At 35.9% G+C, this 24,518-nt stretch overlaps 1 protein-coding gene across 1 annotated transcript; it reads left to right on the top strand.

Annotated features, from left to right (window-relative positions):
• The first annotated feature begins 32 nt into the window (after positions 1-32).
• On the top strand, positions 33-23,402 carry LOC120624127 (N-acetylgalactosaminyltransferase 6-like). The gene is made up of 13 exons (XM_039890485.1): positions 33-209; positions 1,425-1,623; positions 1,924-1,975; positions 2,211-2,522; positions 3,622-3,810; positions 4,829-5,006; positions 11,832-11,949; positions 15,831-15,941; positions 17,678-17,836; positions 19,135-19,197; positions 19,968-20,104; positions 21,582-21,693; positions 23,080-23,402. Exons 2-13 carry the CDS (start codon positions 1,426-1,428, stop codon positions 23,272-23,274), a joined length of 1,824 nt encoding a protein of 607 aa, XP_039746419.1. The 5' UTR covers positions 33-209; position 1,425; the 3' UTR covers positions 23,275-23,402.
• The last annotated feature ends 1,116 nt before the right edge of the window (positions 23,403-24,518 follow it).

Raw genomic sequence — 24,518 nt, 5'->3', positions numbered from 1 at the left:
GACAACTGACAAGTCTCTACTCACAAGAGACAACTGACATCTGAAAGGTCAATGAATTTTGTAATTGTTGAGAAGAAATATTTAAAGTGGTGACTGTTTGTAGTGTTTTGAAAACTTGTTATTAATTATGAAGCATATTTAAAAGTCATGCGGTACTTGCTTCTCAGTTACCAAATGTATTAAAAAGTCGTTTTGCTTATAATTTAAAGGTATGCCTCTTTTATTTACAAAAACTTGTTTGTGATTTTGCTTAATTAAAAACGATAGCTATGATTAGTTTATTTTATAAATTAACCATGCATTTGTAATCTCAATCCTATAAAGCGTTTTTTGAAGTCCCTATCTATAATTAATACCGTAATGAAGTTATAACCGGTATGTTTTCTACTATCTTATCGCAATAAATAATTAGCTATCCTGTAAAAATAATTTTAGGACCTTTGACTAAATTTGTTATCTACACTTCGATAGTAAGCTTGCACTGTTGGTCGGATATACATATAATAACGTTAAACAGTCAAAGCATTGTTATTCTTATCAATTATCATTTATTAGTATTATTAGTGTTGTATACATTTAAACCAGTTTACTAAGATTCACGGTGGTGGCCTTTAATCTTTAAAACAGAAAATCAAAAATTGGCCTAGATTTATTTAAGGAAAAGGTACATAACATACCATAGACCATAATCATTAGATTGTAAAATATAAAGAATTCCAATTGGTCAATCCATTAAAGCCTTCCAGTACTACCAGGGAACTGCTAGCTTTCCTGAGATAAAGAGTACCTAGCTGATGTGCTATTTCAGACTAAAGTCTATTTCTGTGTCATTAATTTACATCCAGATCTGCATGTCATTCTGGCGGGGTTGATTACCAAATATTTATAATAGTAGTAAGATTGTTATTCATAATAGTCTAAGCAGCCTCGGTTGGAACATCTAAATCAATTCATGTAATATTAGTTTTTCTGATATTTGTCCAGTATGCTCTTAAATTTATTCAGTGTTCCTGTATTTACCAAGTACATCCTCAGGATTTTTCTTTTTTTTTTAATAAATATCCCACAACAATACACACAACGCCATCTAGCCCCAAAGTAAGTGTAGCTTGTGTATGAATAATTTTTTTTATTGAATAATATACATATAAACACCCAGACACTGAAAATCATTCATGTTCATCGCGCAAACATTTTCCAGTTGTGGGAATCATCCCACTGGCTCAAACACAGAAAGCAGAGTCTTTGCACACTGCACCTATCGGCCATCAATTTCATTTCATAGGTATAATTCTGTACTCTTGAAAAGTTATAGTAATACTCAGTAACATGTAAGATTAGGATCATAGTGTGTTACACTTTATGGAAAATATTTTTTAGTGTCATTATCAAAAATAGATTTAAGAATTGCTATTTACTTACAGAATGGTATCAGTGATGAGGCGTTTTGTCATAAGACTACTAAGGCTACGTAATATAGTGATATTTACACTCATCGTTATATTGCTGTATGCAATCAGAACAGTGGCAGATGTGAAGTCTTTAACTGATGTTGCCAGACCTGTGCGCTCATCCCTTAATAGGATATTGTACAGTGACCATTTTGTACCCTCCAGCTTAAAGGTAAGTAATCAAAAACCTTTTTGTTTAAAAAAAAACACTTAAATGGAAAGGTATAGTATTTAGCAAAGCAACTACCGTAAGTGGGGGTGTAATAGGACCCTTTCATCACTGTCAGAGCCGTTGGAGCTGTCTAAATATTAGTAGTAATTTAATTTTTTATCATACATAAAGATAATCCGACTAAGACTCTTATCTCTCCATATATATGTATGAAATGATTAATTTAATCTCTTAATTTAATGTCTTGGGTTTCAAGAATAGATGTATTATGCTTATATCATATATTTTCTATTATTTCAGAAAATAGACTGGCACAATTTTCAACAAATAGAATATGAAAGACAAAGAGTGGGTAAGTTTTATTTATTTATAACTTTGTTACAACTTTTTCCATCTGGATCTACATTATCCCCTCGTGCATGCTGGGATTCAAACTCAGCCCACCAAAAATGAAACCAAAGTCCTAAGCACTGAGCTATCACCACTATAATCGCAAGCATTAGTTAGCTTTTAATATCAATACTAGGGATGATGAACAGAACAAAGTAACAACATGAATTAGTACTTTAACATTTAATTTGTTCAAGGTATCGGTGAACAAGGCCATCCAGCCCACTTACAATCAAAAGATGCTGAAATCGAAAAAGAGTTGTATTCAGTGAACGGTTTCAACGGAGCATTGAGTGACAAGATCCCACTGAACCGTTCTCTACCAGACATCCGTCATCTTGGATGCCATAAAAGGTTGTACATAGAGTCATTACCGACAGTCAGTGTAGTGGTACCGTTCCATAATGAACATTGGAGTACCTTATTAAGGACTGCGTACAGTGTGCTTAATAGATCACCCCAATTTTTGATCAAAGAAGTATTTTTAGTGGACGATGCTAGTACTAAACGTAAGTGAATGTTACTACATTTTATATCTTACCTTTTAAGATTTCATGTTAAAGATAAGTATTAAGTAATCAAACTGTTTCAGATTTTAATCATACCTAAATGTTGATTGCTATAGATTTGTAAGAATAAAGTTGTTTTCATGTTCTGTTTATAATCGTCTTCATCTTATCATCAATAATTTTTTTCTGCTTTATGTACTTTTTGTGGCAATAAAAGTATGTTCATTCATTCATTCAGGTATTTTTTTATAATTTTCATGAAATTTTGCAACCATCATCAGTCTTCTTGTATCAATCTTCAGGGCCCAGGCCTTTTCTCTCATATACAGTTTAGAGTAGACACGGTAAATATACAATGTGTAAATGAAAACCGGAGTAATACTCTACTGGCTTTGGAGGTACATTATGTTCTGTCTTTGAGACTTATCTGTGAAACCGAAAACCTAATCGTTTTTGAGTAAACCACTGCCATAGTTTTTTACAAGAAAACAGATACAGCCCTAACATCACATGCAAAATTAAAATCATTTGACTCCAGTACTATGCTCGTGTCGGTCTTTTATCTTCATTAGGGTTGTCATAAGTAAACAGTTAGAATGTTTTGAATTAGTTTGTATGTAAAAATTAATATGCTTTTTTTGGTTTAATATTTTTACAGAGAGATAACGTACCTAATCAATCGTAACCTATCCGCATGAAACTTTGTACACATATTCTTGGAAGCGTCAGCAGTAATATAGGATACTTTTTATCCCGACATTAAGCTCGGTTCCTTTGGGAGAGGGCATGAAAGTGTTTGACGATTTTACACCATAACTCCGACAATTTATAACCGATTTAAATAATTATTTTTGTACTATAGAGGTTATAATATTTGGTTAATTTTGTCCAAACTTTGTACAGATCTGAATGTGGTTGGAGATAGAGGACAGAACTCCTCAGCGGACAGCAGCAAACCCCTTAGCTTAGCGATACTGAATACTTAATTTTTTTTAAAACTACAACTAAATTGAACGCCACATCTAAAAACAAAATCAAACGCAGACGAAGTCGCGGGCAACAGCTAGTAATTAAATAAATAGATAAAATTTGTTTTCAGCATTCCTCAAACAGAAGCTGGATGATTACCTAGCGAAGCATTTACCAAAGGTCAAAGTGATCCGACTAAAAAGCAGGAGTGGTCTGATAACGGCTCGGTTGGCCGGTGCCAAACAAGCTACGGCAGACGTCTTGATATTCCTGGACTCGCACACGGAGGCCAATGTCAATTGGTTACCGCCACTGCTAGGTCTGTGTATGTATTGTTATACATTCGATATCTATTTAAATTTCAGAAGTAGAAGTTTTAGTAACTCGTGACGGAGCTCGTCCGGGGAAGTACTGCGTTCGTGATTGTTTTTTTTTTATTCATCTACAAGTTAGCCCTTGACTGCAATCTCACCTGGTGTGAGATTGCAGTCAAGGGCTGTTAGGGAGTATGGTAGTCATATCCCTAATAGGTTTCTACGCGACAGCGCACCGGAACACTAAATCGCTTAGCGGCACTTCTTTATCGGTAGGGTGGTAACTAGCCACGGCCAAAGCCTCAAACCAGACCAGTGAAAATTCAGAAATAATAAGTTCCCAATTCGTCCATGCCGGGAATCGAACCCGAAACCGCCTGCTTAAATTCACGGCGCTCACCGTTGCGCCAGAGAGGTCGTCACCTCGTCGTATATCGGAATTGTCGGAATTGTTTCTTTAAAGTTTTTAAAGTTGAATGATGTATGAAATGATGTATGAGAAATGGTCAAGAAATGGTCATAAATAAGTGTCATCTGCATATCGTCTGCGTAAGGTACAGAGGTCATTTGTGGGATTGAGTATACGCTTTTATAATATGATTCCTAAGGTGATTTTGGACCTGCCAATGCACAAGTTTAAAGAATTTGTTAAAGCACATTTATTACAGCGAGGTTACTATACAATTGATGATTTTTTTAATGACAAGGTTGTTTGGAAGCATCCGACTCCGCTTTCAGCTCTCACAAGATAGAAAAATGAATGTTAAAATGCAAAATGTAAATTGTTGATGTTGGAAAAGAGCAACTGCTGAGTTTCTTGCCGGCTTCTTCTCGGTAGAATCTGCCTTCCGAACCGGTGGTAGAATCACTACAAACAGACAGACTTGACGTTTCAAAAGTTCTTATATTAGGCCTACTTGAAATAAATGAATTTTGAATTTTGAACTCTTCATAAGTGCCTGTGATAGGCCTAAACGAATAAAGAATTAATGAATTTTAAATAAATGGTCTCATTTATTACAGAACCTATAGCCCTGAACTACCGCACAGTGGTGTGTCCCTTCATAGATGTGATAGCCTACGACACTTTCGAGTATCGGGCCCAAGATGAGGGGGCCCGCGGCGCCTTCGATTGGGAGTTCTTTTATAAGAGACTGCCCATATTGCCTAAAGACGAGGCGAACATGCCAGAGCCTTTCGAGTAAGTATGAATGAATGAACGAATGAGCACACAGTTATTGTACACCACATAAACATACAGAGAAAATGTAAATAAAAATTTAACGCAAAGTATACAATTTTGCGGACTTATCGCGATCTCTTCCAGACGTAAAACACAGCTCAAGAAGACAGGAAGGTGGTGTATATGAATATACATATACATTTGCATATACCTATATATACATAAATATTATATATTTTAGACAGCCGACTGGCGCAATGGGCAGCGACCCTGCTTTCTGAGTCCAAGGCCGTGGGTTCGATTCCCACAACTGGAAAATATTTGTGTGATGAACATGAATATTTTTCAGTGTCTGGGTGTTTATCTTTATATTATAAGTAATTATGTATATTATTCATAAAAATATTCATCAGTCATCTTAGTACCCATAACACAAGCTACGCTTACTTTGGGGCTAGATGGCAATGTGTATTGTCGTAGTATATTTATTTATTATATTTAAGTCCAGGATCCATCAAGCTAATTTTCCGTGAGTAGTTTATTTTTGATCAGAGGCCCAACAAATCCCTGTATGAAACTTTCGTTTGTGGTAGCTAACAGGGGGAGCAATGATAAAATATGTCAATTTGATGATTCTCAAAAATTTATTACTGGGGTTTTTTTTTGTTAAATCTCTAGAGAATAATTTAAATTATTCGAAAAAATATTTGTCCTACAAAATGTATGGTTGATCAAAGAGTCCCGTCCTACTAACATGTATTGATAACGAGGTCATCATAAATTACTAGGCCAGCTGATTTTTTTTTTAATTTCTCAAGCGTCACAAAAAAACAAATGGCCGTCTTGGTAGACTTCACTCAACAAGGAGTTTAACAATTGATAATCGTCAAAATAAACATTAACAAAAAAAAATTGGTCTCATTTTTTTTATTCTTTTACAAGTTAGCCCTTGATTGCAATCTAACCTGGTGGTAAGAGATGATGGCCGTCTAAAATGGTAGCGGGCTAACCTGTTAGGCAGTTACACTTAAACCATACCCTTATTGTTTTCGATAACACCCCGGGAACGTTTAATCCCTTAGCGGCACGTCTTTGTCGGCAAGGTGGTAACTAGCCACGGCACGGATAACTTTGCGGAAATCCATGATAAACGTTGAAAATTGACCTTAATTTGCTATACTCCTGAAGATTCTGTGGTGACAGATTTATTAACCCTTAAAAGAAGGCTCCAGCCATTAGTGTTTAAAGTAATTTTATTTACCCAAATAAACTATTTTTATTTTATTTTTTATTTTATTTATTAACACCTAACGCCTTTCAAATGTTAATAGTAAATACGCACGTTTCTCGTTAGTTAAGTATAATTAATAACTTACCGAACGAGGCGAGGTTTTAGAGTTAAATTTTATACGTCCGTCTGTCTGTCAGAGCCCTTGAAACATAGTAAAAGCGTAGTAACATAAAAATCACAAATATTATGTTGGCCTAAAATTCAATTTTCAAGTCAACCAAATAATCAACGCTTATCATCAAGTATCAATCCTGATAATATAAGTCAAAGTCAAAGTCAAAAATATCTTTATTAAAGTAGGCCCACAGGTGGCACTTTTGATGCGTACATAAGAATTACACGGTTGTGAGATGATGGCGATAACCACATTCGTAAACTTAAAACTAAAGCTACGAGGGTTCCAAACGCGTTCTAGTCTAAGAAGAAGCCCACAACAAACTTAGCCGGGTGTTTTTTTTTTTGTTATCACCATCTCACAATGACATTTTAAATTATTAGAAGAGCAACCTGGTTAGAGCAATAATTTACACCCTAGCTTTTTTATCGATTACATTTGGTCCTTTATACCATAATAGGACTTTTCTATAAGCTTACGTTTAATACAAACTTTGAACTTTTTAAGAGACATCTACAAGATGTCAATTGGTAGTTTATTATAGAATTGTATGCAATTTCCTTTAAACGAATTATGAATTTTATGTAACCTAGTATATTGCACTGTAAGTTTATTCTTACATTTTTTCTTAAATTAAGAAATGTTTTTATAAACGTACATTAAATTTTGAAATATGTACTGACTATACACTGTCATTATTTTAAAATCTTTAAATTTATCCCTCAATGAATGCGAAAGTTCACAAAGATGAATGGATGGATGTTTGTTATTACTTTTTCACTCTAACTACTGACCGGAGTGTGATAAGACTTTACCTAATATTGATAGGTGATACATAAGAGTGGGATATAATTTTGAAAGATACTGGTTGATTCGCTCGTGTACTTTATTTACTTAACGTTTTATTTACTTTCTCACTTCAATATTCTTAGAGTATATATAATGTAATTTAGTAAATAAAGCTAGTAAGTAAATGATGTATATCATAAGGTATATATGTGAGTAATTAAAGCAATTAAGTAAATAAAGCTAGTTAGTGTACATGTATAATGTGAATAATTAAGCCAGTTAATAAATAACATACGTAAGTAAAACGCGCTTAGTAAATAATGTAAGTAAATTATTTACTTACGTTATTTAATTACGCGTTTTGTTTCGTTACGTTTATTATTTACCTACACATATAACTTACGTTTATAATTTTCTTATCCCAGTAAGCGTCATTTAAGGAAGTAAGGTTTAGTTTCGAAATCGAAAATTTAATTACAATTCCAAAAGTTTTCAAACTTCGGTCAAGTGAATGGTACATTGGGACGACAATAAATCTCGTTTTGCAACCTTGTCCGCAATCCGGAACATTGTTAAAATTGCAATTAAATTAATTTTTGCTGTATGGTCGTGAAAAAAATTCGCAAAGTTCTGCAAACTTGGGGAAGTTTTCGATATAATATTTCATATCACGTATTAAATTTGCAACCAATCTTAAGTGTACGGAACATTTTTTGTTATTGAAAATTAATGTTTTTTTTATTAAACTAAATGAAAACGTTCCAAAAGATCTGCAAACTTGACACATATATCGGAAAAATATACCTATAACAAAAAATGTTCCGTACACTTAAATTGGTTGCAAATTTGACACGTGTTGTAAAATAATATATTTAACACCACTCCATCTTTGCAGAACTTTTGGAATTTTGGTCTCAAGAACTGAGCAAATTATCATTTATTGCATTTTTTACAATGTTCCGGACCGCAGAACAGGTTGCAAAATTTTATAGTTTGTTTTAATACCATTCCCGACCTTACATCAAAATTTGAAAACTTTTGGAATTATAATGAATTAATTGTCTTGACTGACTGGACTATAACGTCTTCTTCAACCTGAAGAGAGATGCGAATAGTTTGAAGACAGGATGTCAAACTTTCATGAACTTTTTCCAAAAGAGGATGTAAATACTACGTTACTTTTTGCCAACTTTAATTTCATATAAAATTTCATATTATGCTTAAATATAATTTTAAAAAGAGAAACTATAAATATACTTTGACAAGAAAGGGGAAATAAGGGATATAACCTGTTTCTCGGGAAAACGTTGGGGACTAACGTACAGTGTTTATATCTTTACTGGTAGAGACCTAAGGAATAGACAGATCAGGTGTTCTATTGTATAACTTTTCTTATGTGTTAACTTCTGAATGAACAAATAAGATGTTTGATGCATTCTCGTAAATGTGTTAATTTCAGGGATCTGTTAAGAGCAGGTCTTTATTATATACGCACGCGTAGCCACCGTTATAAACATCATTTTCAGCCTATTTTAGAGCATAGACCCGCAATGCGACTCCATATGGTTGGTCGGTATTTAATGATTCCTATTAAGTACCTACATGTTGTGATAAAACTGGGATGTGATTTAGTAAACGAAGAATAATATAGGTAAGTAAATAATATACTTAAGCACGCTATTTACCTACGCGTTTTATTTACGTACGTAAAGTATTTACTACAAATATTATTAACAGTAACGGCATTCTGGAAGCACTAATAGATCGATACGACTCTCCAATATACAAGTTGTATATTAAACTCCACGAAGGGCTAACTGGACGCAGAAATTTTAATTTGTAACTTTTGTTATTTTTTATATTGCATATTAATATTTAATGTAAGTTTTTTATTTTTTTTATTTAGTTCATTTTTTAATTATTCACTTATACCGGATGTTTGGTGCATCGTGTGCCAAATCGAATCTGATGATTGGAGGGGTCTTTGGCTATCTCTTCAGCCCTCGTAAAAAAATCTTGCTCAAACGGTTTTTTTTATACTGATTTTAAATTGTTTTTTTAAAAATTGTAAAAATTCTACATTTAAATTTTAATAAAAAATAAAGTTGTTAAGTATTAATTAATTTTCTTTTTAATCTTTAATTTGTAACGTTTTACGCTTCTTTTGAAACTAGAATTACACGCCAGCAACATCTAGTTTTTGTTTTACAGCCCCGCAAAGTTTTTTTTACGTAAAAAAATAAGCTTGAACGTCAACTTTCGGTTTTAATAAAAAAAAAACTAAAAGTGATCATGTTCTTCCAATTTTTTTAAAACATCTCTGGACTGTCCCCTTTCTAATGGTGTGCAATATGCCATGAAAAGTAATTAGTAACATCACTAATTTTCAAATTTTCTAAACTTGGTCGCAATTTTCTAATATTCAACAGGTGAAAGAAAAACAAGGGTTTGCGTAAATAAAACTCACAAGCAGGTAAAATTTTTAAATTTCGTAGGTTTTACTTGAAATAAAAATAATACATTGCATTTGAAACATTTATTTCATAATTTTTACAAATTCTGCTCAAATTGTTCACCCCTGTTTCGAATGCAGGCCCGACATCTTTGACGTATTGTTACAGTTGTAGTCCGAAGCCGTATTTCGTTCTTAATTGTACCGAAGGCCGCTTCTATGCGTTGTATTAGTACCTCCCTCGTTGGGACTTCTGTGGCGTATACTAGCTCTTTGGCACGTCCCCAGACATAAAAATCTAACGGAGTTAAGTCTGGGGAACGTGGAGGCCATGCAATAGGCCCATCGCGCCCAATCCACGAATTGGGGAACACATTATCGAGGTATTCCCTCACAGTTAAACGCCAATGCGCGGGACAGCCGTCATTTTGAAATACTATGGGCACATCTTCATTAAACACGGGCACCTCGGCCAATAATTCCGGCAGATCATTTTGCAGGAACTCTAAATAATTATCGCCATTTAAGTTATCAGGCAGGTAGTGCGGTCCAATTACCTGATTCCCAATCACTCCTGCCCAAACGTTCACACTAAACCGTCTTTGAAAAGATTGCTGTCTTTTGGCATGTGGGTTTTGCCGTTTCGGTGCCCAATGGTGTAAATTGTGCAAGTTAAGAATCCCTTCTCTGGTAAATTTGGATTCGTCAGTCCACAGTATTCTTTTTAAAAAATCAGGATTATCCACATCTGTGTGTAACAAAAACCGACAAAAGTGCATTCGTCTGTCAAAGTCGCCACCCTCAAGACCTGCAACAACCAAAAATCTTTTTAATTCCCCTTGAGCAGTTCCCCTATGCAAGAAAGGAATAGAAGATAGATTTCGCTTCACTAGAGTGAAAAAACTATTTTTGCCTGTTTAAACGAACAACGGGCGTATAACTTTATGAAAGAGACAGAAAATGTCATCTGCCTTGTGAATTGTGAGTGTTATTTACGCAAACCCTTGTTTTTCTTTCACCTGTTGAATATTAGAAAATTGCGACCAAGTTTAGAAAATTTGAAAATTAGTGATGTTACTAATTACTTTTCATGGCATATTGCACACCATTAGAAAGGGGACAGTCCAGAGATGTTTTAAAAAAATTGGAAGAACATGATCACTTTTAGTTTTTTTTTTATTAAAACCGAAAGTTGACGTTCAAGCTTATTTTTTTACGTAAAAAAAACTTTGCGGGGCTGTAAAACAAAAACTAGATGTTGCTGGCGTGTAATTCTAGTTTCAAAAGAAGCGTAAAACGTTACAAATTAAAGATTAAAAAGAAAATTAATTAATACTTAACAACTTTATTTTTTATTAAAATTTAAATGTAGAATTTTTACAATTTTTAAAAAAACAATTTAAAATCAGTATAAAAAAAACCGTTTGAGCAAGATTTTTTTACGAGGGCTGAAGAGATAGCCAAAGACCCCTCCAATCATCAGATTCGATTTGGCACACGATGCACCAAACATCCTGTATAATTTAGTTACTCACAATATTTACTAACAGGCTTAATTACTTATATTATGCATTATTTACTAACTAGCTTCATTTACTTACGTGCACTATTTACTTAATTGTTTTATTTACTTACATAATTGACTTATGTTATACATTATTTACTTTGGGGTAATGCTGCTGATATTAGCACTATTTTCGTGCTGCAGTAGAGGGCTGTTCGTTCGATCTACAAAATGGGTGCGAGAGAGTCATTGAGAGATAATTATAAGGATTTTAAAATAATGACAGTGTATAGTCAGTACACATTTGAAAATTTAATGTACGTTCATAAAAACATTTCTAAATTTAAGAAAAGAGATGGTGATAAAAAAAAATTTACCCGGCTAAGTTTGCTGTCGGCTCTTAGACCAGGGTGCGTTTGGAACCCTCGTAGCTTTGGGTTTAAGTTGGCAAACGAAGTTATCACCATCCCCTTACAATCATATGTATGAGGTGTATGTACGCTTCATAAGTGCCTGTTATAGGCCTACATGAACAAAGAAATTGAATTTGAGTTATAAAACATGTTCGATGTCACGATAGGTCTTTCGCGAATACGAAGTATTTGACGAGTGAGATAGCACGATGTAGGCTGCCATTTATACATACATTTTTTAACTGCGCGGGCTATAACACTGTTTTTTGTGTGTAACAGGAGCCCTGTGATGGCGGGCGGATTGTTCGCCATTTCGCGAGTATACTTCTGGGAGCTTGGCGGGTACGACCCGGGGCTAGACATATGGGGCGGGGAACAATACGAGCTTAGTTTTAAGGTTTGTATTTTTTATGACAAAACTTAATTTCACACACGTGGTAACAGTTCATGTTACAAAAAAAACGAGAAAATACAATACAGCTGTGTTGCAAAGGCGGTCTTATTGCTAAAGCATTTGTGAAAGTAATAGGTTTACAAAAAGTATAATGGTGAAAACTGTAAATGTACCGAGTACATGTTTTGCCGAGTACCGAATTTTACTCTGCTTCATTGTCGCCGAAACGAATACTCGGTTCAGGTTTTCACATCTAAGAAAAGCGAAACAAGTTCATAAAGGCACGGCAACCCGGACTGTGAGCGAGCTGTCCACCTGCTTCTCTCTTCTAGTGTTTTTTATGCAAGTTAAGTACGCCTCGTATACAGGTTGCAAGTATCTTTTAATGCTTGTTTAGTCCTTTATGCAAGTTTCTCGTAAAAAGGTCGCAAGTGTCTTTTATGCATGTTTAGTACATCTTGTATGAAGGTCACAAGTGTCTTTTATTCAAGTTTAGTACATCTTGTATGAAGGTCGCAAGTGTCTTTTATGCATGTTTAGTACATCTTGTATGAAGGTCACAAGTGTCTTTTATTCAAGTTTAGTACATCTTGTATGAAGGTCGCAAGTGTCTTTTATGCAAGTTTAGTACGTCTCGTATAAAGGTCGCAAGTGTCTTTTATCCAAGTTTAGTACGTCTCGTATACAGGTCACAAGTGTCTTTTATACATGTTTAGTACATCTTGTATGAAGGCCGCAAGTGTCTTTTATTCAAGTTTAGTACATCTTGTATGAAGGTCGCAAGTGTCTTTTATGCATGTTTAGTACATCTTGTATGAAGGTCACAAGTGTCTTTTATTCAAGTTTAGTACATCTTGTATGAAGGTCGCAAGTGTCTTTTATGCAAGTTTAGTACGTCTCGTATAAAGGTCGCAAGTGTCTTTTATCCAAGTTTAGTACGTCTCGTATACAGGTCACAAGTGTCTTTTATTCAAGATTAGTACATCTTGTATGAAGGTCGCAAGTGTCTTTTATGCAAGTTTAGTACGTCTCGTATAAAGGTCGCAAGTGTCTTTTATACATGTTTAGTACATCTTGTATGAAGGCCGCAAGTGTCTTTTATTCAAGTTAAGTACATCTTGTATGAAGGTCGCAAGTGTCTTTTATGCATGTTTAGTACATCTTGTATGAAGGTCACAAGTGTCTTTTATTCAAGTTTAGTACATCTTGTATGAAGGTCGCAAGTGTCTTTTATGCAAGTTTAGTACGTCTCGTATAAAGGTCGCAAGTGTCTTTTATACATGTTTAGTACATTTTGTATGAAGGTCGCAAGTGTCTTTTATCGAAGTTTAGTACGTCTCGTATACAGGTCACAAGTGTCTTTTATTCAAGTTTAGTACATCTTGTATGAAGGTCACAAGTGTATTTTATTCAAGTTTAGTACATCTTGTATGAAGGTCGCAAGTGTCTTTTATGCAAGTTTAGTACGTCTCGTATAAAGGTCGCTAGTGTCTTTTATACATGTTTAGTACATCTCGTATGCAGGTCGCCAGTGCCTTTTATGCAAGTTTAGTACGTCTCGTATACAGGTCACAAGTGTCTTTTATTCAAGTTTAGTACGTCTCGTATACAGGTCGCAAGTGTCTTTTATTCAAGTTTAGTACATCTTGTATGAAGGTCACAAGTGTCTTTTATTCAAGTTTAGTACATCTTGTATGAAGGTCGCAATTGTCTTTTATGCAAGTTTAGTACGTCTCGTATAAAGGTCGCAAGTGTTTTTTATGCAAATTTAGTACATTTTGTATGAAGGTCGCAAGTGTTTTTTATGCAAGTTTAGTACGTCTCGTATAAAGGTCGCAAGTGTCTTTTATGCAAGTTTAGTACGTCTTGTATGAAGGTCGCAAGTGTCTTTTATGCAAGTTTAGTACATCTTGTATGAAGGTCACAAGTGTCTTTTATTCAAGTTTAGTACATCTTGTATGAAGGTCGCAAGTGTCTTTTATGCAAGTTTAGTACGTCTCGTATAAAGCTCGCAAGTGTCTTTTATACATGTTTAGTATATCTTGTATGAAGGTCACAAGTGTCTTTTATTCAAGTTTAGTACATCTTGTATGAAGGTCGCAATTGTCTTTTATGCAAGTTTAGTACGTCTCGTATAAAGGTCGCAAGTGTTTTTTATGCAAATTTAGTACATTTTGTATGAAGGTCGCAAGTGTTTTTATGCAAGTTAAGTACGTCTCGTATAAAGGTCGCAAGTGTCTTTTATGCAAGTTTAGTACGTCTTGTATGAAGGTCGCAAGTGTCTTTTATGCAAGTTTAGTACATCTTGTATGAAGGTCACAAGTGTCTTTTATTCAAGTTTAGTACATCTTGTATGAAGGTCGCAAGTGTATTTTATGCAAGTTTAGTACGTCTCGTATAAAGCTCGCAAGTGTCTTTTATACATGTTTAGTATATCTTGTATGAAGGTCGCAAGTGTCTTTTATGCAAGTTTAGTACGTCTCGTATACAGGTCACAAGTGTCTTTTATTCAAGTTTAGTACATCTTGTATGAAGGTCGCAAGTGTCTTTTATGCATGTTTAGTACATCTTGTATACAGGTCAAAAGTGTTTTTTATGCAAATTTAGTACATTTTGTATGAAGGTCGCAAGTGTTTTTTATGCATGTTTAGTACATCTTGTATGAAGGTCGCAAGTGTCTTTTATGCAAGTTTAGTACGTCTTGTATACAGGTCACAAGAGTCTTTTATTCAAGTTTAGTACATCTTGTATGAAGGTCGCAAGTGTCTTATATGCAAGTTTAGTACGTCTCGTATACAGGTCACAAGTGTATTTTATTCAAGTTTAGTACATTTTGTATGAAGGTCGCAAGTGTCTTTTATGCAAGTTTAGTGCGTCTCGTATAAAGGTCGGAAGTGTCTTTTATGCAAGTTTAGTACGTCTTGTATACAGGTCACAAGTGTCTTTTAATCAAGTTTAGTACATTTTGTATGAAGGTCGCAAGTGTCTTTTATGCAAGTTTAGTACGTCTTGTATACAGGTCACAAGTGTCTTTTATTCAAGTTTAGTACATCTTGTATGAAGGTCGCAAGTGTCTTTTATGCAAGTTTAGTACGTCTCGTATAAAGGTCGCAAGTTCTTTTATACAAGTTTAGTACGTCTCGTATACAGGTCGCAAATGTCTTTTATGCAAGTTTAGTACGTCTCGTATGAAGGTAGAAAGTCCATTTTTGGAAAGTTTAGTATTTCTCGAATACTTTTGGTGTCAGACCTCGTCCTAAGAAGTAAAACCACCATGCTTACCCACTGCCACTTATGCTATTGCTGTGTTCCGGTCCGACGGTCGACTAATGTTGACGGACACAATGGCGTTACGTTGCAGGACGTGTTCCTTACATTTGGGAATTGTTGCTGTGCTTTCTGTCGATGGTTTTGCATTAATCGTCAGGTAGGCTATCGGTTCGGCCCGATAGCCTTATATATATCTTCTATATATATATAAAAAAGAAAGTCGTGTTAGTTACACTATTTATAACCCAAGAACGGCTGTACCGATATGGCTGAAAATTGGTGGGTGGGTAGCTTAGAGCCAGGAGACGGACATGGGATACTGTTTATCCCGTTCGACAGCGTTCCCGTGTGAGTTGACATAAAAAGTCAGTTACACCATTTATAACTCAAGAACGGCTGGACCAATGTTTATGATATTTGATGTTTTGGATTCCTCTTAGACTGGAATAGGATAATAAGTATTAAAATAATAACATTAATCAAAAAATAAAAATGATGCGCGGTACGAATTTTGCCGGGTTTTGCTAGTATATATATATATATATATCAATAACCTATTTTAAAAAAAGGCCGGGGAAGCTTGGTAGATTGATGATATCCGCCCGCCCCCACAGATCTGGCAATGCGGCGGTCGCATGGTCGACGCGCCGTGCTCCCGCGTGGGTCATATCTACCGCAAGTTCGCGCCCTTTCCCAACCCTGGGCACGGAGACTTCGTGGGACGGGTGAGTGTTATTCATTTACTATCATCATCATATCTCTCTTAAGAGGCTGAGTTATTTTTTTCCTCTATTAATCAAAATTAAGTTACATCATAACGTAATCCTTACTAATATTATAAATGTAAATGTAAGTTTGTTTGTTACGCTTTCACGCAAAAACTACTTAACCGATCCTCATGAAACTTTGTACACATATTCTTGGAAGTTTTAGAAGTAATATAGGATACTTTTTATCTCGACATTATGCTCGGTTCCTTTGGTTGGTCGAGGGGACGAGTGTTTGACTATTTTACACCATAACTCCGACAAATTATAACCGATTTAAATAATTATTTTTGTACTATAGAGTTTAAAATATGTGTTTAATTTTGCCCAAACTGTGATTGGAGATAGAGGACAGAACTCCTCAGCGGACAGCAGCAAACCTCATTAAAGGCTTAGCGATAATGAATACTTAAAAGTTTTTTAGATCTACAACTAAATTTAATGCCACATAAAAAAACATAATCAAACGCAGACGAAGTCGCGGGCAACAGCTAGTGCATTATAAAATACGCCATCCTTAGACATGAAATAGTGTATGTAAGATAGCAAGTTCACAAATAGTAAGTTAACACTAATGCACGTTTTCAATAAAGTTAGGCAACGCCTAAATTGAATGCCTAGCGTTTCGGTTTCATAGATAAGTCTCAGAGACAGTAAAAAATGTACCTCTAAAGCCTGTGAATGATTATTTCGGTTTTTATTTAATAAATAAATAAATATACTATGACAATTCACACATCGCTTCTAAGTAAGCGTAGCTTGTGTTATGGGTACTTAGATTACTGATGAATATTTTTATGAATAATATACTTAAATACTTATTATATACGATTACATATAAACACCATTCATGTCCATCACACAATCACACGCCTATACACTCGAAAGGGTCACGCAGACTATTACGACTATTCTAGAGAAGAATTTTAGAAACCGACTTCGGAACTCGGACTTCGACTGTTATAACAACTAAAAAGTACCTACATAAATTTTAGTATAAATTTAGCTTGAACACTATGAGCCAAAATAGCATCCAGTGGCGAAATTATTATTTTTATGCAACTACTACTAACTTTGATAGAAAATGTGTGTGTGCCCCGATATACTGAATACATCTGCGTGACCCTTTCGAGTGTATAGGCGTGTGATTGTGTAAACGATCCGTCTATACAACGTATAAATTACGACGGCCGATTGGCGTAGTGGGCAGCGACCCTGCTTTCTGAGTCCAAGTCCGTGGGTTCCATTCCCACAACTGGGCACTATTTGTGTGAGGAACACGAATGTTTTTCAGTGTCTGGTTGCTAATCTATATCTATATATTATAAGAATATTAAAATTAAAAATATTCATCAGTTATCTTAGTACCCATAACAGAAGCTGCGCTTACTTTGGGACTGGATGGCGATGTGTGTATTGTCGTAATGTATTTATTATTATTATTCCATGTTCCCTAGCTTTGGCAGGTGGATTATATCCCTTGTCAGGGGATATAACAAAGGGATATAACAGGGGGATATATTTTTTGTCTCCTGCCTGCCCTAGCCCTGCTGTATTTACACCAGCAACCACGCCCTTCAGACCGGAACACAGCATCGCAAATTGCTTAGCAGCAGAAATAAACAAGGCGGTAATACTTCCCCGGACGAGCTCTGTCACAATAAGCTTTACTAACACTAAAACTTCTCATTCAGAACTACAGAAGAGTGGCGGAAGTGTGGATGGACGAATACGCTTCGTTCCTGTACAAGAGAAGGTCGCACTACCTGCGGATAGACCCCGGAGACATTTCCGAGCAGAAGGCGCTACGGAAAAAACTTCAGTGCAAACCATTCCGATGGTTTATGACGCAGGTGAGAATACGTTAAATTTTAATCAAATTCAAAATGTATGTATTTCAAGTATGTAGTTTAAAGAATATGTAAAAAAACATTTATTGCAGCGAGGCTACTATACAATTGATTAATTTCTCAATGACAAGGTTGCTTGGAAGCATCCGGCTATGCTTTCATCTCTCACAAGATAGAAAAATGAATGTTAAAATGTAAAATGTAAATTGTTGATGTTGGAAAAGAGAGACTGCTGAGTTTATTGCCGGCCGGTATTAGAGTCACTACATACAGACATACTTGACGTTTCAAAAGTGCTTATAAAGTAGGCGTATTTGAAATAAATGAATTTAGTTTTTTTTTTGAATTTTTATTGTGTCTTCTATTTCTATTTAAGACTACAAAGATCCATGTGTTAACTAAACTAATTCACAGTGAAATAAAAAAATAAGAAATAAAAATCGTATGTTTCGTTTCTTACACTGTAAATGATACGTGTTGTGGAGACCTACTCCTAGTAAGCATTAAAATACCTGTGTCAGGAGGCCTCACTCTTCCATAGCACAGATGAGATAAAATGAAAAAAAATAAAACGATTGAGTAGTGGTCTGTATTAACAGTGGCGTGCATAGAGGGTATGCACAGGGTATGGAGAGGATATAAAATGAACACAATCTCCAGTACGAGTTACAAATACTTAGCTTTTCATAACTCTTACAAAGCCTATCCTTAAGTTTTTTATAACTCGTACTGGAGATTTTCTTCATTATATATAATCTGCTTACCCTGTGCATACCCTCTATGCTCGCTACTGTGTGTATAGTGTGTTTATACAGTAAACTTAAAATATATGTTAGCTAATTTAATTAATGCAGTAGCATACTAAAGCTGACACAGATTTTTATTATTCCACTACATGTTAGCAACTGCAATCGCACCTGGTGGTAAGTGATGATGTCTAAGATGGTAGCGGGCTAACCTGTTAGGGAGTATAGTCGTACCCCTAATCGGTTTTGCACATCGTAGCGGAACACGAAATCGCTTAGCGGCACGCTTTGTCGGTAGGGTGGTTAGGTCCGACCAAAGCTCCCCACGTTACCAGAGAAAATTAAAAAATTATAGATTCCCAAATTGCGCTTGCTGGGAAATCGCTTTGAACACATTATCCTGTCTGTCAGCTAAAACCGTTAGAACACTATTGAAACTGCTCTCGATCCTACGGTTGAGGTAGGAAAGAAAAAGTTTATAAGCATTTCTGGTATATATATATTATATATATTTGGGGGTCTGTTATTTATATGGATTTATTGTAAACTTTTCAGGTAGCATTCGATCTGACGGCCAAGTATCCGCCTGTTGAATCGAACCCGTTTGCATCGGGTCAGGTGAGCATTTATTTATTTATCTATTACATAACATAAGTCAATTTTACAGGCTTCATATAATGCGGTAAATAAACTACCACCACAGATTTAAGAACGTACAGAACCCTCATTCAGCCAGTCAGTTGCAGTGCATTGATCCTACCGCCTGGCGAGCCTTGAAAAGTGAAGCCGGCATAGTTGGTCACGGCTCTTAGCAACGAGGTCACTATGAACAACTAAAGAAAGTTTAATAAATAACTAAACTTGTGAATTGGTGATAAGGCTTCGGCTTCAATTACCGGGGGACAGGATTCGATCCCCGTGTCCAAGTGTCTGGGTGATTATGTGTATGTTATAAGTAGTTACATATTTATATTATTCATAAAATTATTCATCAGTCGTCTTAGTACCCATTAAAAAAGCTACGCTTACTTTGGGGCTAGAGGGCGATGTGTGTGCAATTTTAGCAATTTAAATTAAAAAAAAAACAATATTCTTCATATTTATTACAAGCGGTGATAGCCCGGTGGTTAGGACATCAGCTTCACTTTAGGGCGCCGAGTTAGAATTTCACGCACCTCTAACTTTACTGAGTTATAATATCTATAATACATATATTTTTTTATTTAATTGGTTAAAACGCACGTAACTTAGAAAAGTTAATACTAAATGAAATAGGTGCGTGGGATTCTAACTAAGTCCGAACCACCGGGGGCTATCACCGCTCGTAATAAATGAGTATGCGTTTATTCTCAAGAAGTAGGGATTGAAGTTTGGAGTTGTGTCCGTAGATAAGGCCCGCGACGCACCCGCAGTACTGCGTGGACGCACACCACGGACAGCAGATGGACAAGTTGCAGATCAAACATTGCACCAGTGCTGCGGCCGGCGAGCAGGAATTCACGCTGTCCTGGCACAAAGACATCAAGTACGCATCGCACCCACCTTTATATTTTGTACCATTTCTATAGCCTTATTACAAGAGTTACTCGCTCGCAATCGAGGAGCCGTTATCCGTCAAAGTATAATGGGCCCTAGTCTCTCGATTAGGGCCCATTTCACCAAAAAATGTAGTGCAAGACTAAATAACGAATACATTTCTGGTGAAACTACCATAAAAACGGGTTATACTGTATGCTTTGGGTTTCAATATCAGTTATGTTCTTCCAGAAGATTTGTTAATAGATAATCTAATTATGCTATTCTGCAAACTTATTTTCTTTAGTAAGTAATAATTAATTGAAACGTCGAATTAATAATAATACTAGGGCTGATTTCATCAACCAATGTTTGTTACTTTAACGGCTCGTTAACTGCTTTAACGGATTGTTGGTGTAAACGAGTGTGCCACCACGCACAAACAATGATTATCTTTCCTGACGGTCCGCTAAAGTTAAATGCTGGTTCGTCAAATATAAAATACTATAAGGTACTGCCGGTTCATTGGTAAAGCTGGACATTGGTAGTTGAAAATGAGTATTCGGAAAATTTTAATACTGATCACTTCACTGGTAACTATAGTACATTATCGAGATAGTTCAAGAGCACAGGCCCACCATGCTGCTCCAATGCGGATTGATGGGCTTTAATTATTATCGTCGTCATGTAAGTAATAATGATTGGCACCGGCTCTTCGGATTAACTACGAGGCATGGGGATGAAAAACGATATTTTCCAAACTCCGAAATTAATATTAATTACCAGATGTTGCACGCGGTTTCGTACGCGTTTCTTTGGTTTCTCATAAATCCTACGTACATATTTCCAGAATGAAAAGTAGCCTATGTGTTAATCCAGGATATTTTCTATCTCCATTGCAAATTTCAGTCAAATTGGTTTAATGGTTTTTGCGTGAAAGTGTAACAAACATCCATCCACAATTACGCATCGCATATATAATATTAGTAGGATTTTCGTTATCTCGTTGTCATTTTTGATGCCCCGCTGGCTGAACTCGCAGTCGCAAATCTCGTACATCTGATTTTTATCCTACAAACTTTATGCACAAAAGCCCAAGCTGGTGAACTGTAGGCAAATTTCAGCTTGAATTCAATATGAATAAGGTCCATTTTATTTTGATCTTCAAGTAATACAAACATACAAAAGCGCGTAAAAATGTATACATGGTAGTGAGATGATGGTGTGATAACCGTATGCTTAAACTTATAACTAAAGCTACGAGGGTTCCAAACGCGCCGTGGTTTAAGAAGGAAGAACACAACAAACCGAGCCGGGTGCTCTTTTTGCTCTCACCATCTCACATTGTCATTCAAAATAATTAGATTAGAAGAGCAAGCCTGTTTATAGCAACGATTCACATCCAACCTTTTTTTATAACTTTAAATGATAAAGCACGTAGCACTCGAAAGTGCGAACACCGTTTTTTTATATTCTCACTCGCACAGGTGTAAGAATAGAAACATGTGCTGGGATCTACCGGATTCTTCACCAAAGAGCCCGGTGTTGCTATACGGCTGCCATCTCGGCGGTGGTAACCAACTGTGGAGGTATCACCCGGTGAGTAACTTAAAAAGTTTAACTTCTAAAAGTGCAGTCATAACACAGTTCACTGCTGGACTCTAAGGCATCTCTCATATAGAGAGTTTGCCTTTTTTATTTTTATTTTATTTATGTTTGTAACATTACAATAAAACGCAAATTGATCCGCTAACACTAGATGGCGTTAGTTGTAGTTGCGTGAAATGTAAATCGCGCTAAAGAGATTTTTTCCTACTAGTACAAGAAGGCCAATCACTAGCCGTACCTGCCGGCAGTGCTTTAGTAAACGCTTTCCACTCGGGGACACTTGCCGGACGCTGTAGTTAGGAACCTTGCTATAGTCTTAAAAATGTAATAGGCCCGTTTTGACATTTGTGCATGACCATAGAATGTAACTTGGAACAAAACTGAATGAAAAAATAAAATAAAAATCAATTACATACAGTGTTTTAAAAAATACGTAAATTTTTTTGGGACGTCAAATAATATCATGAAAGAATATATCGCGAGTATTCTTTTTGCGCTTACTGTATAGTAGAATGCAATTTATAATTGTTGCGAAACGTTTCGAAAACAGTTACGTTCTCAGTCCTTTTTTTTTATTCTAGAGTTGTAACCATTTTTTTATTGAATATCGAAAGCCGCCGCGCTTGGTTCTCAAAGCCGCAAATAAAATTTTGAATTGACGACACTGGGTTCGAAATAATGAGTATGAGTTGATGTATCTTACCAAGCGGCACATGACTGAAGCGTCCCCGCGCGCACTGCGCAGTTTTTGGTTCCCCATCTTGTAAAGTTGACCGTGCGCTCGTTTAAATTTGATATATACTGTTTACTAAGTATTACGTTAACTTTTGCTCTTCTACTTTGGATATTGATTTAAACATAGTGATTTGACTCGATTTTTGTGTTTGTTGTTATATAGTACGAACTCTGTTACAACATGTTGAAAAGGGGACGTATAATCACGCGAATTGGTTGTGAAGTTAAAGGAATACTTTGAACGAACGAACGCTTTACAATACATAATCATATCAATCAAGTAGGTACTGATACAAACTTGAATTGATTTATGGTGAGTATCGAGTACAGAGTCTTATGGTTCCATAACTAGTTACGTCGCGATGACAAATGTCAAAACGGGCCTATCACTTTTTTACGACTATAGTGGAGCCTACAGGACGTGCTTCCAGCTTTTGCTTCCACTGCGTGGGACTTTATCCAGGAACACTGTTCTAGACTGTCGAGTAATTCTAAGTGAATTCTAAATACAACTTTGTTCTTCACACGTGTCTTATAATTCCGTCGCCTCGCCCCTTTTGCCCCGTGACGTAGAATTGGTTACATGTTTAATTACACATAAATAAAATAAAAATGATTTATGTGATTTTAACCATTTTGTAGGACACTCAACGCCTCAAACACAGCGCGAACGACAACTGTCTGGACTGGGACCCCTCGACGCGCAATCTGTTCATCAACCCGTGCACAGACACCAACACGCAGGAGTGGCTCATAGACAATGTAGACGCGGAGATGATGGCCAAGTGGGACAACGTCGCCAAGCGTATAACGGGCCCCGTTGAGGACTATCCATAGAATTAATAATTATATTAAAACCAGCTCAATCCTAAAGTTTTTTCCCTGGGATAGAACGCTATGCTATTCTGCATCTTTCCAATTTTTTTATTTTTTTTTATTTCACTACAAGTTAGCCCTTGATTGCAATTTCACCTGGTGGTAAATGGTGATGCAGTCTCAGATGTTAGCAGGCTAACCTGTTTTGAGAGTATAAATAAATAAATAAATATACTACGATAATACACACATCGCCATCTAGCCCCAAAGTAAGCGTAGCTTGTGTTATGGGAACTAAGATAGCTGTTGAATATTTTTATGAATATAATACATGAATACTTATAATATACATATAAACACCCAGACACTGAAAAACATTCATGCTCATCACACAAACATTTTCCAGTTGTGGGAACCCACGGTCTTGGATTCAGAAAGCAGGGTCGCTGCAAACTGCGCCAATCTACTGTCAAATGGTAGTCATACCCCTACTAGGTTTCTACACGACATCGCACCGGTACACTAAATCGCTTAGCGGCACGTCTTTGTCGGTAGGGTGGTAACTAGCCACGGCCAAAGCCTCCAAGCAGACCTTATGCGAAAAGATTATTTTTCAACAGAAAAATCGACTTCAGTACCAACAAAAAAGTATTTTTTTTTGTATATATCTAGCTTCAATACTATGTGCCACAACTAGCTTCCAGACGTGAAAAAATATGTCGTCATCATCATCATATGAACCCATTACCGGCCCACAGGAGACGGGTCTCCTCCCACCATTGTGTGAAGTTAGCCCCATCTCATTAGATGGGGCTAACTTCACACTCTCTCTCTTCAACGTTCTAAGAGCGTTATTTTCCTACACCGTTAAACCGAGTGATATAATGGCTATAAAGCAAGTGATAAGCCTAAATTAAAAACGCACATAGCTCTGGAAGCTCTGGAGTGGTCGGTCGGAGGTCGAAGCTCTAAACAGTAGGCTATCACCGCTAACAAAAAAAAAACTGAACACTGAAAAATTATAACGCTGCCTGAAGTCAGAAAAAATTGTTTTATGTTGTAAAATAGTGTTTATATGATTAGTAGGTTTTACTTTGCAGACTAAGATAAATTCCGCAAAAACCAGTCAATTTCAGCAAAAAAATATAATAGCAAAAGTGTTTTTCTTATTTACGGCCAGCGCCAACCGATAGTCATATTGCGAGAGCATGGTCGAGCAATTTTTAACGTATAGTTCAATAACCTTGTTCAAATAGAGTTGTAAA

This window comes from Pararge aegeria, chromosome 5, assembly GCF_905163445.1.
Source record: "Pararge aegeria chromosome 5, ilParAegt1.1, whole genome shotgun sequence".
Lineage (NCBI taxonomy): Eukaryota > Metazoa > Arthropoda > Insecta > Lepidoptera > Nymphalidae > Pararge > Pararge aegeria.
This window is presented reverse-complemented; position numbering and strand designations above follow the sequence as displayed.

Bases quoted from the DNA above. Each gene is read 5' to 3' on its own strand.
- LOC120624127 (XM_039890485.1), top strand. From the start codon at position 1,426: ATGGTATCAGTGATGAGGCGTTTTGTCATAAGACTACTAAGGCTACGT. The intron at 11,950-15,830 runs GTTTGTATTTTT...CCGCCCCCACAG, and splicing joins AATACGAGCTTAGTTTTAAG to ATCTGGCAATGCGGCGGTCG. The intron at 17,837-19,134 runs GTGAGAATACGT...TAAACTTTTCAG, and splicing joins TCCGATGGTTTATGACGCAG to GTAGCATTCGATCTGACGGC.